Genomic DNA, 16,106 nt, shown 5'->3' on the forward strand with positions numbered 1-16,106 from the left:
CACCATATCGTTGACATACACCAGAAACATTACGGGGGATAAGACTGTCCCCTGTGGTACTCCACTTGTAACTCTACACCATTCTGATTTTTCTCCCTTTATTACTGTTCTCATTTCTCTATCCCTCAAGAAGTCTGTAATCCATTTCAGTGTGTTTCCTTGTAAACCCCCTATATTTTGAATTTTCCATAGCAGTCTCTGATGTGGTACCTTATCAAATACTTTTTTTAGGTCTAAATAAACACAGTCTGCCCAACCCTCTCTCTCTCTCTCTTGAATTATATCAATTGCTCTACTATAAAAGCTCACTAAATTCATGACATACAATCTTCCACTTCTGAAACCAAATTGTCTGCCAATCAATGTATGTGTTTCTTCTAAATATTCCATCCATCTGTTTTTAGATATTCTTTCCACTATTTTTGCCACCACACTTGTTAGGGACACTGGTCTGTAATTCAATTGATCTTCTTTATTACCTCCTTTGAAAATGGACACAATATTGGCTCTCTTCCAGTCTAAAGGGATTTCTTCTTCCTTAAAAGAACATATTATGGTATTGCGTATGCCTTCTGCCAGTTGTTCACAACATTCCTTAAGTATCCAGTTGGACACTCCATCCAGTCCTTGAGCCTTACTTACATCCAAATCTTTCATAATCTTAATTTCACATATGTCCACTTGTATCTCTCTCATCACATTGTCTCTGTGCCATGCTCTTTCTCCTTCAAATCTGCTTTCTTTGGTGAATACTGACTGGAAGCACTTGTTCATTAATTCTGCTTGTAACCGTGTATATTTGTATGTAATGTCATCTTTCGTTAATTTATCTATTGTTTGCCTGTTTTTCATCTTCCCATTCACATATCTGAAGAATAACTTCGGCTCATCTTTGCATTTGTTAACTATATCTTTCTCATAATTCCTTTCTTCATCTCTCAGGATTCTGATATATTCGTTTCTTGTTTCTTAAATTCTTCCCATTTCTCACTTCCTCCTTTTTTTTCTCCATCTATTCCATGCTACTTCTTTTTCTTTTCTTGCTGTTATACATCTCGTATTGAAGTCTTTTTTTCTTTTTCACTTCCTTTGTTTTGATCTTCGGTACATATCTACTGACCCCTTCATTATAAATTTCCATGAATACATCCCACTTTTCCTGCGTACTACTTGACGTGAACAGTTGCTTCCATTTAGCCTCTGCAAAATATTCCCTCAACCTGATAAAATCTGCTTTCCTGTAATTATATCTCCAATTCTTGTAAATTTCATTCCTATTTTCTATTGGACCACTGCCTATACTGAATTCAATTAACAGATGGTCACTTTTACCTAGTGGGCACTGATAAATTATTCCTTCAATGATGTCCATTTCCTTTGTAAACACCAAGTCTAACCTTGATGCTTCTTCATTACCCGCAAATCTTGTATTTTCTCCAATCCACTGTGTCACAGTATTTGTCATTATTAAATTCAGAAGCATATATCCCCATGATTCTTCTCCCCTGTCTGTGGTCAACTCTTCCCAGCATACCTCCCTGCAATTAAAGTCACCCATAAGTGTTATATTATTACTCTCTGCCAGTATTCTCTCCAAACAGTTACTAGTATCTCTTAACAATAATTTATAATCCTCTTGTGTCCATGCATTTGTCTTTAGGGGTACATAAGCCACTGCAAAATCTCTTCTTCCTTCTCCTTTCCTTTTTGTTTTAATTCTAATTACTTCCACCATTCCTTCTCCCATTTCAACCTCTTCCACTGTTATACTCTTCTTTGTAAGTAACATGACTCCTCCCCCTTTCTTATTATTTCTATGTTTTATCCACACATCATAATTACTCCCCCTTTCTTATTATTTCTATGTTTTATCCACACATCATAATTACTATTACCAATTCTTATATTTTCTGTTGTCTCATTTAGTTTCACTTCAGTAATACCCATGTTGGGCTGCTTTATCTTAATATGATTATTCAATTCTTCCAATGTTGATATTAAACCATTTATATTTGTATATGCCACTGTCCACTTTTTATTTTTCCATACATTATTTACATTTTCTATTCTTTTTTTTTTGTCAGATACCACTTTCTGAGCCTCTCATCTTTTACCTTCCAATAGAACTTCTTTTTCTCTTCCTCTGTTCTGTTCTCATTTTTTGCCTTGGCTTCTTTTATTAGATCGTTTACCTTGAGTCTCTCCTCCTCATTCACGTCCCTCTTTATCCAAACTTTCCTGTATTGCTCTGTCTTGTCCAGTTTCCATGCATTCGATATCACTTCTATGGCTGTTGTTTGTGCCCTAAACTTTACTTTCAGTGGTTGCTCTCCTCCTTCTATATACTTTCCCAATCTACGTATTTCCTAAATTTCACTTATCAAGTCCTCCCCTTCTCTCTGTATATTTCTTACAACATCCTCTGCTACCTTTTTTTGTTCTCTTTCCTTCTTGTATCTTACTGGCTCTGTTTCCTCTTTTAATCCATATATAATAATACATTTCTTTTTGTCCACTGTGTCCCTTACCATTGATTCCTTCTGTTTGATCACTTTCACAATTTTCTTACTTAAATCTGTCTTTTCCTTCTTTTGCACTTCTATGATTAAGTAAAGTTAACTTTTTCTTCCTCTTTTTCCTTCCTCCTGATTTGATGTTCACTTTTCATCCCTATCACTTCATTATCCTGTTTTTTAACAATATCATTGTTTTCCTTCAATTTTGTTTTTAGATCAGCACACAGTGTTTTCAATTCTTTGTTTTCCTCATCCAGGTCATGTTCTTTTTTTTTTCAAATTTTTTTTCACTCTTTCAATGAGGTCACTGATCATCCCCTTCATTAAAACCACTTTCCTTCCTTGCATTTTTTCATGTAGTTCATTATCTTCCTCAAATCCTGGAAATGGTAACCCCGTTGGCAACATTCCGCTCCTACATATGACATCCGCCTTGCTGGAGCTTTTACTCATTTTATTACATCTGTTATTACTTAAATTTTCCCCTTATTTATTTATTTTTTATTTCTGGAGACAGGACAACTCTACTTGAGCACAGCTCCCACCTAGGAACACATTCTAGACTCCTAGTGGTGGCCGTGGTCAAACAAAATCTTTCTCTGCTGGAGCTTGGATCGCTGCTTGTTTACTTGATGATGACTCGAGTGAGTGTGTGTGTATTTACCTAGTTGTGCTTTATGGGAAAAGAGCTATGCTCGTGCTGTCCCATCTCCATATCTTTTAACATCCAACTTAGCCTTGGATCCATGTATACTTTCTGCATTTACTATCTCCTCATCCAGACTGTTCCATACATCAATACTTCTATATGGGAAACTATACTTTTTGAAGTCTCTTCCACAAGCACTCCTCTTCAGCCTCTTTCCATGTCCTCTAGTGTCCTGTGTATCCCAGACCATTAAGTCGCTCCGGTCCACCTCCTCTACTCCCTCATATGCTTTATATATCGCAATCAAGTCTCCCCTTTCTCTCCTCTTTTCCAACATTGGTAGATGTAGCCTTTCCAGTCTCTCTTCATATGACAAGTCCCTGATACCTGGTACCATCTTCGTAGCTGCTCTCTGAACTCTCTCTGACTTCTTTATATCCTTTTTCTTGTATGGCGACCACACTACTGCTGCATATTCTAGTCTAGGTATTATCAGCGACACGATCATCTTCCTGACCATCTCTTCATCCATATATGCAAAGGCCTACCTTATTCTTCTCAACAAGTTATAGGTTTCTTCTGTAATTTTGCTAATGTGTCTTTCCGGGGTCAGGTTCCCAGTGACCAACACTGAGATCCTTTTCCTCTTCTCCTCCACTCAACCTTACACCATTCAACACAATTTCCTTTTACTCTTCTTGTACTTTTTCCAAATTCTATTACCTTACACTTCTTTAAATTAAATTCCATTTCCCATGTATAACTCCACTCTGATATCTTGTTCAGGTCTTCTTGTAACATTCCACAGTCCTCTGCACTCTCAACTTTCTTCAGCAACTTTGCATCATCCGCAAAAAAGATCATGTAGCTGTTCACACTCTCCGTCATATCATTCATATAGACTGCAAACATGATTGGTGCAAGTACTGAGTCTTGGGGTACCCCACTTATGACTTCCCTCCATGATGATTTTTGATCTTTTACCACCGTTCTCATTTCTCTGTTTTATCAAGAAATTTTCCATCCATCTCAGCAGATCCCCACCCTTAGCCCACCATTATGCTTCAACTTCCACAACAATTTCCTGTGTGGCACTTTATCAAAGGCCTTCTTCAGGTCTAAATAAACACAATCAGCCCATCCATCTCTTTCTTGCCTTATATCCACCACTCTAGAATAAAAACTCAGTAAGTTTGTAACACACGATCTCCCTCTCCTAAAATCTAAGTTGTTGCTTTATTATCACTTCATTTCCTTCTAGGTACTGCATCCATTTATCCTTCACCAACCTTTCACACATTTTACACACCACACTTGTTAGAGAGACAGGTCTATAGTTTAAGGGTTCCTCTTTACTACCACCTTTGTAGATTGGCACTATGTTGGCTCTCTTCCATTCAATTGGGGCTGCTTTCAATTAGGGAGCTTTCAATAATATTATGTATTACCCATGTCAACTGCTGATTGCACTCTTTTAGTATCCATCCTAACACTACATCAGGTCCAGGGGCCTTCCTAACGTCTAGTCCCTCCATCTGTTTCTGGACATCCTCTTCAGTCACTTAGATTTTCCCCAAAGCCATTTCTTCACTCATCTTCCTCTGCCACACAAATGGCACACAAATTCTTTTGTGAATACTGATTGAAAACTCCTGTTCATTATCTCTGCCAATTCAGCCAGATCCTCACACATTTGACCATTCACCTTCAATCTGCTTATTCCTTCTCTATTTTTCATTTTGCTGTTCACATATCTGAAGAATAGTTTTGGTTCCTCTTTGCATTTGTCCATAACATCTTTCTCATAATTTTTCCTTTCTTCTCTAATAACCCTTACATATTCATTTCTTGTAGTTGTGTAGTTTTGCCATAGCTCCTGCGTATTTTTGCTCCGCCATCTATTCCATGCTGTTTCCCTCTCCTCCCTAGCTATTTCACCTCTTCTGTTATACCAGTCATTGTTATATCTTCTCTTTATCTCTACTTTTGGTACATATCTTTTCACTCCCTCTTCATAAATATTGATGAAAGCTTCCCACTTCTTTTGCACATTACTTGCTGTGATAAGTGTACTCCAGTCGGCTTCACCAAAGTATCTCCTCATTTGTTCAAAATTTGACTTACCATAATTAATCTTTCACTTTTATAATCTTCACATCTACTTTCCTCTTTTTTCTTTGATACAAAACCTTATTATGACATGGTCACTTTTTCCAAGTGGACAACTATAGTTCATGTTTTCTGTAATATGTTTCTTTTGATAATACCAAACCAAGTCTTGATGGCTTCTCTCCTCCTCTGTATCTAGTGTTTTCCTCAACTCACTCTGTCATAATATTGTTCATTGCCAGTTTCAGAACCTTATCTCCCCATGAGTGTTCTCCTCCTCTTGTGTTCCACTCCTCCCAATTTATCTTTTTACAATTAAAATCTCCCATTATAACAATTTTGTTGTTTTCTTTAATTTTCTTTACAAGCCATTCTTTTGTCTCACTCAGCAACTGTTCATGCTCTTATATATTCCAGGTCTTTGTTTTTGGTGAGACATACACCAGTGACATATCGTAATCCTCTTCTTCCATTTACTAGTTGTAAGTTTAGGCCTTCCACCAAGCCTTCTGCCTTTTCCACCCTGATACCCTTTTTAACAAGCATCATCACTCCACCTCCTCCTTTTCCACATCTGTTTCTTATCCACATATTGTACTTTCCCCCCTCCTAAATTTGGTGTTTCTGAATCTTAGTTTAGTTTCTACCATTGCCATGATGTCTGGTTCATTTGCTTTTATAAATTCATTCACTTCATCCATCACTGAAGCTAAACCATCCACATTAGTGTATGCCCGTCCAAGTCCCTCCCTCTCTTACAGCTGTGCCTCTGCATCCTTCACTCTTCACATGTAACACTTCCTCCATTACTTTCCAGAAAAAAGTTCCTTTTCCTCTTGTGTTCTCTGTTCGTTCCTTTCTTTTGCTTCACTTCTCAATTCATTAAGTTTCTTCCTTTCCTCCTCATTCATTTCTCTTCTAATCCAGACTTGTTTAAACTTGTTACTTTTGGCTAGCTTCCACGCACTTGCCAGTGTTTCTTCAACTGCTGTTCGGGATTTTAGTTTGATTTTCAATAGTCTACTTTTTCCTTGATTGTATTTACCAATCCTGTACACCTCCTCTATTTCATCTTCCAACTTTGTATCCCCTTCGTTTATCACACTCAGTACTAATCAAGCTGTTTTTCTTTGTTCTGCTTCTCTTTTTACCAATTTTTTATCTCACTTTCTTCCAGGCCAAAGATGATTACGCTCTTCTTTTTTATCTACAGTGTCTCTTACCAGGTTTTCCTTTTCCTTTATTACAATTATAACCTCTTTAGTCAAGCCTTCTTTACTCATCTGGTCCTTCACTACTTCTGTATAACTCACTTTTTTCTCCAACTCCTCACACTTATTTATGGATCTTTCTGCCATTTCCTTAAACTTGTTCTTGGCTTTCCTTAATTTGCTTATCCCTGTTTTTGTCTTGGACTTCAATGTCAATGTTTTTCATCCTTTCCTCCAGCATATTCATTTGTATTTCTCTAGCCTTCATTATTTTATCCGTCATTCCCATTTTCATTTCTAGCATTCTAATTTGGTTTTCCTTATGTATCTCTTTCTGCAGCACTTTCTCTTCATTTTCTAATTCCTTTCTTAGTGACTTGTTTTCTTGTTCCAACCTCCCATTTCTTATTTCTAGGTCTCTTACCTTCTCCCATATCTCTTCAACCTTCACCTCTAGCATGGTTAATTTCCTTGCATTCAGTTTCTCCTGCAACTAGCCATCATCCTCTGCAAAACCACTAAAATCCAAGACTCCTCTTCCTACTGGCCGCCATGATCAGCTGTCCGACATAAACAAACCTTTCAGCTCTTGGTACGGATGCCAAAAAGTATAGTTTCCCACCTCTTTTGAATTATTTCCTTTCCTTTCAAATTTCTTTTAAAGTTTAACTTGGGACAGCAATGAGTCATAAAACTTTCAACCAGCACAACAACTAGGTAGTATCCCTGTCGTCCAGGAGCTCCCCTTGTACGTCCGCTTGCAAAGATGGTCTAAGATTGTGTGTGTGTGTGTGTGTGTGTGTGTGTGTGTGTGTGTGTGTGTGTGTGTGTGTGTGTGTGTGTGTTGTGGGGCCCTGCTGTGATCTCAAGAATATTAATAGCATCGGATCTCTGTCTCTACATGTCACACTTTTTCACTTCAAATTCCATAAGGACAAAAAATATAAATCATTCACTTCTAAAGAAAGAAATAGACAAACACTATACATCTTTCACTCCTGAAGAACAAACATGTATCCCACTCCTGAAGAATGAAAAATAAAGTGGATCTCTCACTCCAAGAACAAATATACTTTCACTCTTGAAGAGCAACAAATAAATAAATAAATAAATAAATAAATAAATAAATAAATAAATAAATAAATATATACTGTCACTTTAAACACACATTCACCAATTCACTCACAACTTTACCTGGATGCCAGCAATCTCATGGTCCATCACGTACTCAATCTGCCCCTCGCCAACCCCATCCCTGTACACTAACACACGGGAGGGATGGGTTCCGTTCTCCTGCTTATACCTCTGCAGTGCATCTAAAGGGGGAGACAGAGGGTCTTAGAATCTTCATGATATAGTGACAGACAACAGGAGCTCTCAAGCTTGTAAAGAGAGTGACATGTATATTGAACTACAGGGTCTTAGAAGCTTGATACTGCAGGTGACTTGCTGCGTATGCTGGATGAAATATGAATGAAGGATAATTAGGGTACTGTTCCAGAAAGGAAGGAAGGAAGGGAGGGAAGAGAGAGAGACTAGTGGTGTTAGAAGCTTAATGGTGATAGAGAGAGAGAGAGAAGTTAGTAGGCAAGGAAAGGGGTCTTGTGTACAATGAATGAGGCTTGACTAGTGAAAGACTACAGTACTGTGTATATGAGAGGAAGGAAGGGAAGGAAGAGACAGAGGAGTAAGTCAAAAGTCCAGACACACACTGCAACATTTCCAAACATAACACATACACATCACCACAAACACTCCTGACTACCAGAGCAAAATTGTACTGAGGCACACTGCAACACTTCCAAACACAACTTGTATGCAAATTATCACTCACTCCTCACTCCCAGGGTAAAATTATTGGTAAGTTCCTCATGGTTTTTGTGTGTGGCAGCCTGGGAGAGGTAACGAGACCAGCCCTGGTTGAGCGAGGACACCACAGCACCATAGGAAACATTTCTTGATCCCTTTTCATGATAGGCATCATAACCTATCACCATTGTGTTCTGGAAAATACAGAAGAGGCTGTCATGTAGAGAGATGGTAGGAACTGATAGAAGGCATGGGGAACTATGATAGGATGACATAAGGGGACAATGACACCTTGCCTCACCTTGACAGGGATGGCCACACCCCATGGCTCCCCTCCCAGCTTGCAGTTGATTTGAATGGCAATCTTGGTGGCAACAGACATCAGCCTCTGCTTCTTGAACAGTGTGCGGCTCAGAACACACTACAGGAGACATGAGGGAAGGTTGTAAGTATGTTAAGTTCTTTCTTGCAGCTGTGAAGCACATGAGGGCACAATGCTGTTTTTATGAGCTGTATGAAGGAATTACATGCTTTTACTGAGCTTTAAATGGGTTGTAAGTAGAAACAGAGCACTTTCATTGGTTTGATGAGCCATGAATAGATTGACAAGACACCAGCAAGTTTGACAAGCCACTGATAGACTGACAGAATCCCAGTAAGTTTGACAAGCCACTGATAAACTGACAAGATTCCCAGGAAGTTTGACAAACCACTAATCAACTGACAAGACCTCAGGAAGTTTGACAAGCCACTGATAGACTGACAAGACCCCAGCAAATTTGACAAGCCACTGATAGAATGACAAGAGCCCAGGAAGTTTGGCAAGCCAATGATAGACTGACAGAGCCCCAGGAAGTTTGACAAACCAGATAGACTGACAGGACCCTAACACACCAGACAGAAAACCCACAAGACTCCAGACTAACAAACAACACACACCTGGCTGGGAATTCCCATGTTGATGGCCAGCTGCCTCTTGACGGCGCTGTAGAAGTCCATTCTATTGTTTGGCAGCACCACCAGCACCAACTGAAACCCACCACAATTACCCAAGGCACTCACACACTCCTGCATGCTCTCGCTCTGAAGGCAGTGACTGTTCGGAGGGAGGGAGATGGAAAGAGATGATAATATGTAACAAAATATAACTGAAAGCAAATTATGTCAGAGATAAAAAGGGAAGTTTCATGAAGCCATTAAGTTTAGACATGGAAAACTTTCTGTACTAAATAATCATCCATCTACTGTCCCTATATGTAACTTGATCTAATCTTTTGAAAGCTAAAAAAAAATAAATAAATAAATAAATAAAAAAAAATAAAATAAATAAAATAAATAAAAATTCGGTGATTGTATATATACATTTTTCTAAATAAATAAAAAAAATAAATAAAAAAATAAAATAAAATAAAGCAAATAAATAAATAAAAAATGGCATGAGAAAGACACAACTCTGAACTGTGAATATTTGATGCACAATACACCAGTTCTCACACACACACACACACACACACACACACACACACCACTGTCATGGCAGACAGAGAAGTCAACGCAAACAGGCGCTCCTTAAAATCCAGCCAACTATGTTGCTGAGAGCTGCCCTAGTGAAAATAGAGGTGAGAGTTCACACTGGTTTTACTCGTTGCTGTCCTGTCCCCAAAAGTGTTCTGTAGAAAGCAGCTAGTGGTGAAGCAGCAGCAGTGGTGAAGAGGGGCTACTTTGGTCAACACTATGTTGTTTACACCAACAGGGACTGTCCCGGAGGCAAGACAGAGAGACTTCTCATTCTCAGGATTTGGGGAAGAGGACCGAAGGGTTGTGGAAGCAATGATGGGAAGGAGAATTATCACACTGGAGACCGAAATGAAGGATAGATTTGACAAGATGGAGAAGGTTGAAACTTTGATCACTGAGAAGGTGGTGCGGAAAGGTGCATCGACGATCTACATAAAAAACTAACGATATGTGAAAAGAAAGCAATGGAATATGAAGGCAAAGTGGAAGAGTTAAACATAAAACAGGAAAATTGGAAGAAAGAACAAGAGGAAGAAAAGATTGATTTTAGGAAAATTGTGAAGAACAAACCAAGACAAACGACACAAAGCTAACAGAAAAAGTTGTTCAAATCATAAAACAGAAAGAAAACTTGGTGAGACATTGTGGATAAGAAACTGTTGTGGTATTCAGCCTGAAGGAAGTCTACACCTCAGTGGACTGAAAGAGAAAAGAAGGAAAAGATGTGTGGAAAAATTAGTGGGGACATTACAAGAAGAAAAAGAGCTGACTGGAGAGATCGAAGAAATTAAAAGATTGGGTAGATATGTTGAGGGTGGACAGCATCCTATGAAAATAAGGTTTAGGTCACAAGTGGCAGCTGAAGAAACACTTAGTAAATCCTGGAAACTGGCCAAGGTGGAAGAATACAAACAAGTGTGGATAAAAAAAAGATAGAACCAGAGAAGAGAGCGATACTATAAACTAACTAAGAAAAGAAGCAAAAAAAAAAAAAAAAAAAAAAAAAAAAAAAAAAAAAGGAAAACAATCAGAGGTGGAGAAAAAACAGTTCTTTTGGAGGGTCATGGACATGAGGTTGAGAGAGTGGTACAGAAGGGAAGTAAATGCAGAAGGGGAAGACTAAAAGTAGCAAACACAAACATAAATGGACTAATGTCAGCAGTGTTGGAACCAGAAATATATTTAAAAGGGGAGAAACTGGACATCATGGGAATCGTTGCAACTAAATTGGCAAGTGAAGGGGATATATTAAATATTGGTGAAGAAAAATACAACCTCTGCATGAGAAATAGAAAGAATAAATGGGGAGGTGTGATGCTTCTAGTTAGGAAGGATTTATTAGTGGAATCTGTCACATATGGGGTGGAGGAGACAGAAGTATTGAAAACAAGCTTAAGACAGAATATTGGAAGATACCATAACATTGTGGTGACTTATGTTCCTCCCTATTCCAACTCTTGGAGTGAGGATGCATATAATAAAATGCTTGAGGACACAAGGACATGTTTGGCAGAGCTGCTTGAGGAAAATGACCATATACTCCTGATGGGGGACTTTAACTGTGGAGATATCTTGGGAGAATTGGACCACAGAACTCAGCGAGTCATCATGGGGGAACAAGCTACTAGACCTGGCTATTGAAAATTTCCTGACACAATGGGTTACAGATGACACAAGATTTAGGGGAAATGAAGCACCTTCAAGGCTCAATCTAATTTTCACCAAGGAATAAGAAATAGTAAAGACCTTAAATACATAAACACAATAGGAAAAAGTGATCATGTGCTGATTCAGTTCACAGTTATGGATCATAACCTAACTATAAGAAAAGAGGACAACAGAAGAGAATGGCTAAACTATAGCAAGACTCACTTTGGACAACTTAGGAATCATTTCAGTGAAGTGAATTGGAACATAGTTATTCAAAAGGAGGACACAGAGGAAAAGTGGACAGCTTTCATGGACATTTATAATACAGGAGTGGAGAAATGGGTACCCAAAAGATCAACAGAGAACTTTTTCAAAAAGGATTGGTACAATAGATGTGCAACAGCTAGATTGGAGAGAGAAAAAGCATGGAACAAGTGGAAGAGAATCAAGAGACTGGACCTGTGGAACAATTATATAAGGAAGAGGAATGAATATGTCAAAAGTCACAGAGATGAGCAGAAAAATTTTGAAAAGAATGTTGTGGAGAAATGTAAAGACCAACCAAAATTATTTTATAAAAATATCAATGGAAAATTAGAGTAAAGATGAAATAAGTACAGTAAAAGCTGGAGAAGAGACAGTGGATGACCCAGAAGAGGTAGCTGAAGTGTTTAACAGATAGTTCCACTCTGTATTTACTAAGGAAAATGATTTCAGAGGTGAGAGGACAGCATTAGAATAAGGGACTGACCTAAAGGAGATTAAAACATCAGTAGAAGTAAAGAATATGTTGGAAGACCTGAATGTAAGGAAAGCAATGGGTCCTGATGGTGTATTGAGTTGGATTTTAAGAGTGCAGCTCACAATTAGTCTCAGCATTGCACAATATAATTAGCACCACCCTGGTAAAAGGTAGAGTAACCATACATTGGAAATGGGCGGATATTACCACAATTCACAAGACTGGAAGTAAAGAAGATCCATTAAATTATAGACCTGTATCTCTCACAAGTGTGGTGGCAAAGATCTGTGAAAAGATTATCAAGAACAGATGGATGAAATGCCTAGAAGACAACAAGGTGATAACAGAGAAACAGTTTTGCTTCAGAAAAGGAAGATCTTGTCATGAATTTGATAAGTATCTATTCAAGAGTAATAAATATAGTGCAAGAGAGAGATGGATGGGCCGACTGCATACTTAGATCTGAGAAAAGCATTTGATAAAGTTCCGCACAAAAGACTAATATGGAAATTGGAAAAAAATTGGAGGACTTGGTGGATCACTGTTAAAGTGGATGAGTGACTTTGACAAACAGAGAAATGAGGACAGTAATTAAAGGCAGCAAGTTGAACTGGAGAATGGTAATAAGTGGAGTCCCACAAGGTTCGGTACTTGCACCTATTATGTTCACAGTTTATGTAAATGACATGACAGAAGGTGCGGAAAGTTATATGAAGCTTTTTGCTGATGATGCTAAGATTATGAGGAAAGTAACAAATAAAGAGGACTGCAATGCTTACTTAAATCAGGACTTAATCAAGATTAATGAATGGTCATTGAGATGGAACATGGAGTTTAATGCTAAAAAATGTAGTGTGATAAGATTTGAAGAAAGTGTGAGAAGACCAGTTGCAACTATTGCTTAGGGAATGAGGAAATCTCTATAAGATCAGAAGAAAAAGACCTAGGAGTAATTATTACTGATAATTTATCATTTAGGAAGCACATAAACAAAATTATAGGAGAAACATATAATCTGCTGAGAAACATCAAGATAGCATTCTCCTATATTGATGAAGATAATAAAAAAAACTGATAAAAACAATATGTCCGAAATTGGAGTACGCAGCATTAGTGTGGCTGCCAAGTTTGAAAAAGGATACAAGAAAGTTAGAAAGAATCCAGAGAGCTGCAACTAAAATCCCTGCAAGCTTAAGAGAGTATAGTTATGAGGAAAGGTTGAAGAGATTGGACCTGACTACACTAGAAAAAAGGAGGGAAAGAGGTGATTTGATAGCAATATATAGAATATTGGAAGGAATGGAAAAGTTGGACTGAGAAGGCCTCTTGATACCAGATACGAGACACAAGAGGACATGGAAGGAAATAAAAAAGGAATGATTGCAGAAGAGACATCAAGAAACATAGCTTCCTACACAGAAATATTACAGTGTGGAATGAACTTAAGGATGAGACTGTGTGTGCAAAGACAATTCATAAATTTAAAGAAAATCTAGATAAAAGTTGATATGGAGATAGGACAGCACAAACTTAGTGTGGCTCTTGTCCTGTATTTCACAACTAGGTAAATACAACTAGGTAAACACACACACACACACACACACACACACACACACACACACACACACACACACACACACACTCTGAAGCAAATAAAACTAAAGAAATACAAACACAAACACAACAGTGAGGTCCCAATACAATCACTGAATAAACACATTATAATTCTCTAAGATCTCAACAAAATAAAACAAACAAATACATAGAGCAACACAAAATTAACACCCCACTCCAACACACACAAACCAGCAGTACCCATAAATAAACACAAACATAATACAAGAAAATAAGGTAAATAAAACCCTAAATAAACACCCTAAATAAACCATATAAATAAATAAAACATCAAATAATAACCGCACCTCCCCAACACACCCCCAGCAGTACTTACATGACAGGGGAGCTGAACTGCATCCCCATTGGCGGCCCCACACGCTGCAGAGTGGCACACAGTTCCCTGGCCACGTCCCGGTAGCGATAGGCAAACACAATAGCCCACTTATCAACACTGACTGGCATGTTTAGTCGCAGCGCTACAGATGTGGAGGGGAATGGTGACTTGTATTAGAATTTAACTGTTAATAGGGGTGAAAGAATTCTCTAAGACTTCACTATCTTTAACTAGAGCCTGTTTAAGTATTATAATCATGAAAAGAACCTTGAAAATTCAAATAACTTCCATACATCCAGTTAAACTATCATTAGAACCATGAAAACATGCTTGCAAACCCCAATAACTTCCCCTAGGGCCTCTTGAGTTGTTACAATCAAGAAAATACCCTTGAAAATCCCAATAACTTTCCCCTAGCCCAATTGAACTATTCCTAGAACCATGAAAAAAAAAAAAAAAAAAAAAAAAAAAAAAAAAAAAAAAAAAAAAAACACTCTTGAAAACCCCAACTTCCACGAGGGCCTTCTGAGTTGTTACAATCAGGAAAATAATCTTGAAAACTCCAATAACTTCCATTTCGGACAGTTAAACAATTACAATAAAAAACAAACATTAAAAACACTAGATATGTTAAACCACCAATAACTTCCACTACACAAAGAACTATAGCTAGAACCATGAAAACAGCCTTGGAAACCCTGAATACTTTCATCAAAACCTGTTAACCTTACCTTTGAAAATCATGAAAACTACAATAACTTCCATTACAACTATGAAAACACCCTTGTAAATCCCAAAAACCCCCACAAAACCCTTGGTACTGCTGAGGGAACAACAGAATGCAATAGAATGAAGACACTCATTACACTCAGCCCCTCCCAGTCACCAGGACTCAATGAGAACCATGAAAACACCACTAGAAAAAACCCAGTAACTTCTATCACATCCCATTACTAGACCAGGAGATAAAGATGACAAAATGAACATCTATGAAGACTTATATCACAGCCAGTCACTCCCTGTCACCAATACTCACAGCGCACTTCCCTAGACCAGTCTGCGGTTTCCCTGTTGTATATAATGGACTTCCCTCCCTGCAGAATTCTCTCTTCAGGAAGGATACGTCCCTGAAACTCGACTAATTTGTTGGAGAGTTGCAAACCCCAGCTGGACATTTCCTCCTTCACCTGAGAAATAGAGAAAACATTTATCCCCATAGAATAATGTCAGGATATTGTTTTGTTAGTAATAATAATATAAGGATATCATGTTTTCCTGGTTCAGATGACAGATAAGCAGAGTTAATGAGGTATAGCAGTCAGAAGACCAAGAGGTGTGAGAGGACAGTCAGACGAGATAAGGAAAGAGATGCAAAAGAATTAATAAATCAAGATAAGAGAATGACAATCAGAAAAGAAGACAAAAAACACAAGGAGAAAGGAAAACACAACTCTTATCTAAAAAAAATGTGAGAGCAACATTCCCAGAACAGCACACTTCCTTAGAACAAACAACAACAACTGACTTCAAAACAAAATAACAAACCTAAAACTTCACACCCACCTTCTCATTACTAGCCAGATCCCTGTTGAGTACCATGAGAGAGTGGACCCTCTTGTCTGGTGCAGTGCGAAGATACTCAGCAAAGTCTTTCATCATGTTGAAGTCAGCACGCATCTCCTCAGTAAGCCCTGTCATCAGACACAACTCCGGCACCAGATACACGTCCCCAGCCCCCCGCCGCAGGTCCTTCTTCTTGGGTTTGGACAGCAGTAGGGGCTGCTTCACATCACGGATCCTAACCTGGTACTTCTGCAAGGGAGAGATAGTTGTGACACAGATGTTTTAAAGGGAATGAGATACTCTGAAGGGGAGGAGGCTTAACTGAAGGGGACAAGATGTATTCCTGAAGAAGTTGAGATACATTTCTGAAGGGAACGAGACACTAGGT

The 16,106-nt window shown here is 38.2% G+C and overlaps 1 protein-coding gene across 1 annotated transcript in view; it reads right to left on the minus strand.

Annotated features, from left to right (window-relative positions):
• Window positions 1–16,106, minus strand: part of LOC135092152 (piwi-like protein 1) — a 41,401-nt gene that overhangs the window by 5,115 nt on the left and 20,180 nt on the right. The window contains exons 11-17 of the mRNA XM_063990416.1: window positions 15,719–15,967; window positions 15,192–15,342; window positions 14,156–14,297; window positions 9,234–9,390; window positions 8,596–8,715; window positions 8,320–8,488; window positions 7,680–7,801 (exon numbers count right to left, since the gene is read on the minus strand). Of these exons, the coding sequence (XP_063846486.1) occupies window positions 7,680–7,801; window positions 8,320–8,488; window positions 8,596–8,715; window positions 9,234–9,390; window positions 14,156–14,297; window positions 15,192–15,342; window positions 15,719–15,967 (1,110 nt within the window). The remainder of the gene's footprint in view (window positions 1–7,679; window positions 7,802–8,319; window positions 8,489–8,595; window positions 8,716–9,233; window positions 9,391–14,155; window positions 14,298–15,191; window positions 15,343–15,718; window positions 15,968–16,106) is intronic.

Source organism: Scylla paramamosain, chromosome 39 (assembly GCF_035594125.1).
Source record: "Scylla paramamosain isolate STU-SP2022 chromosome 39, ASM3559412v1, whole genome shotgun sequence".
Classification (NCBI taxonomy): Eukaryota; Metazoa; Arthropoda; class Malacostraca; order Decapoda; family Portunidae; genus Scylla; species Scylla paramamosain.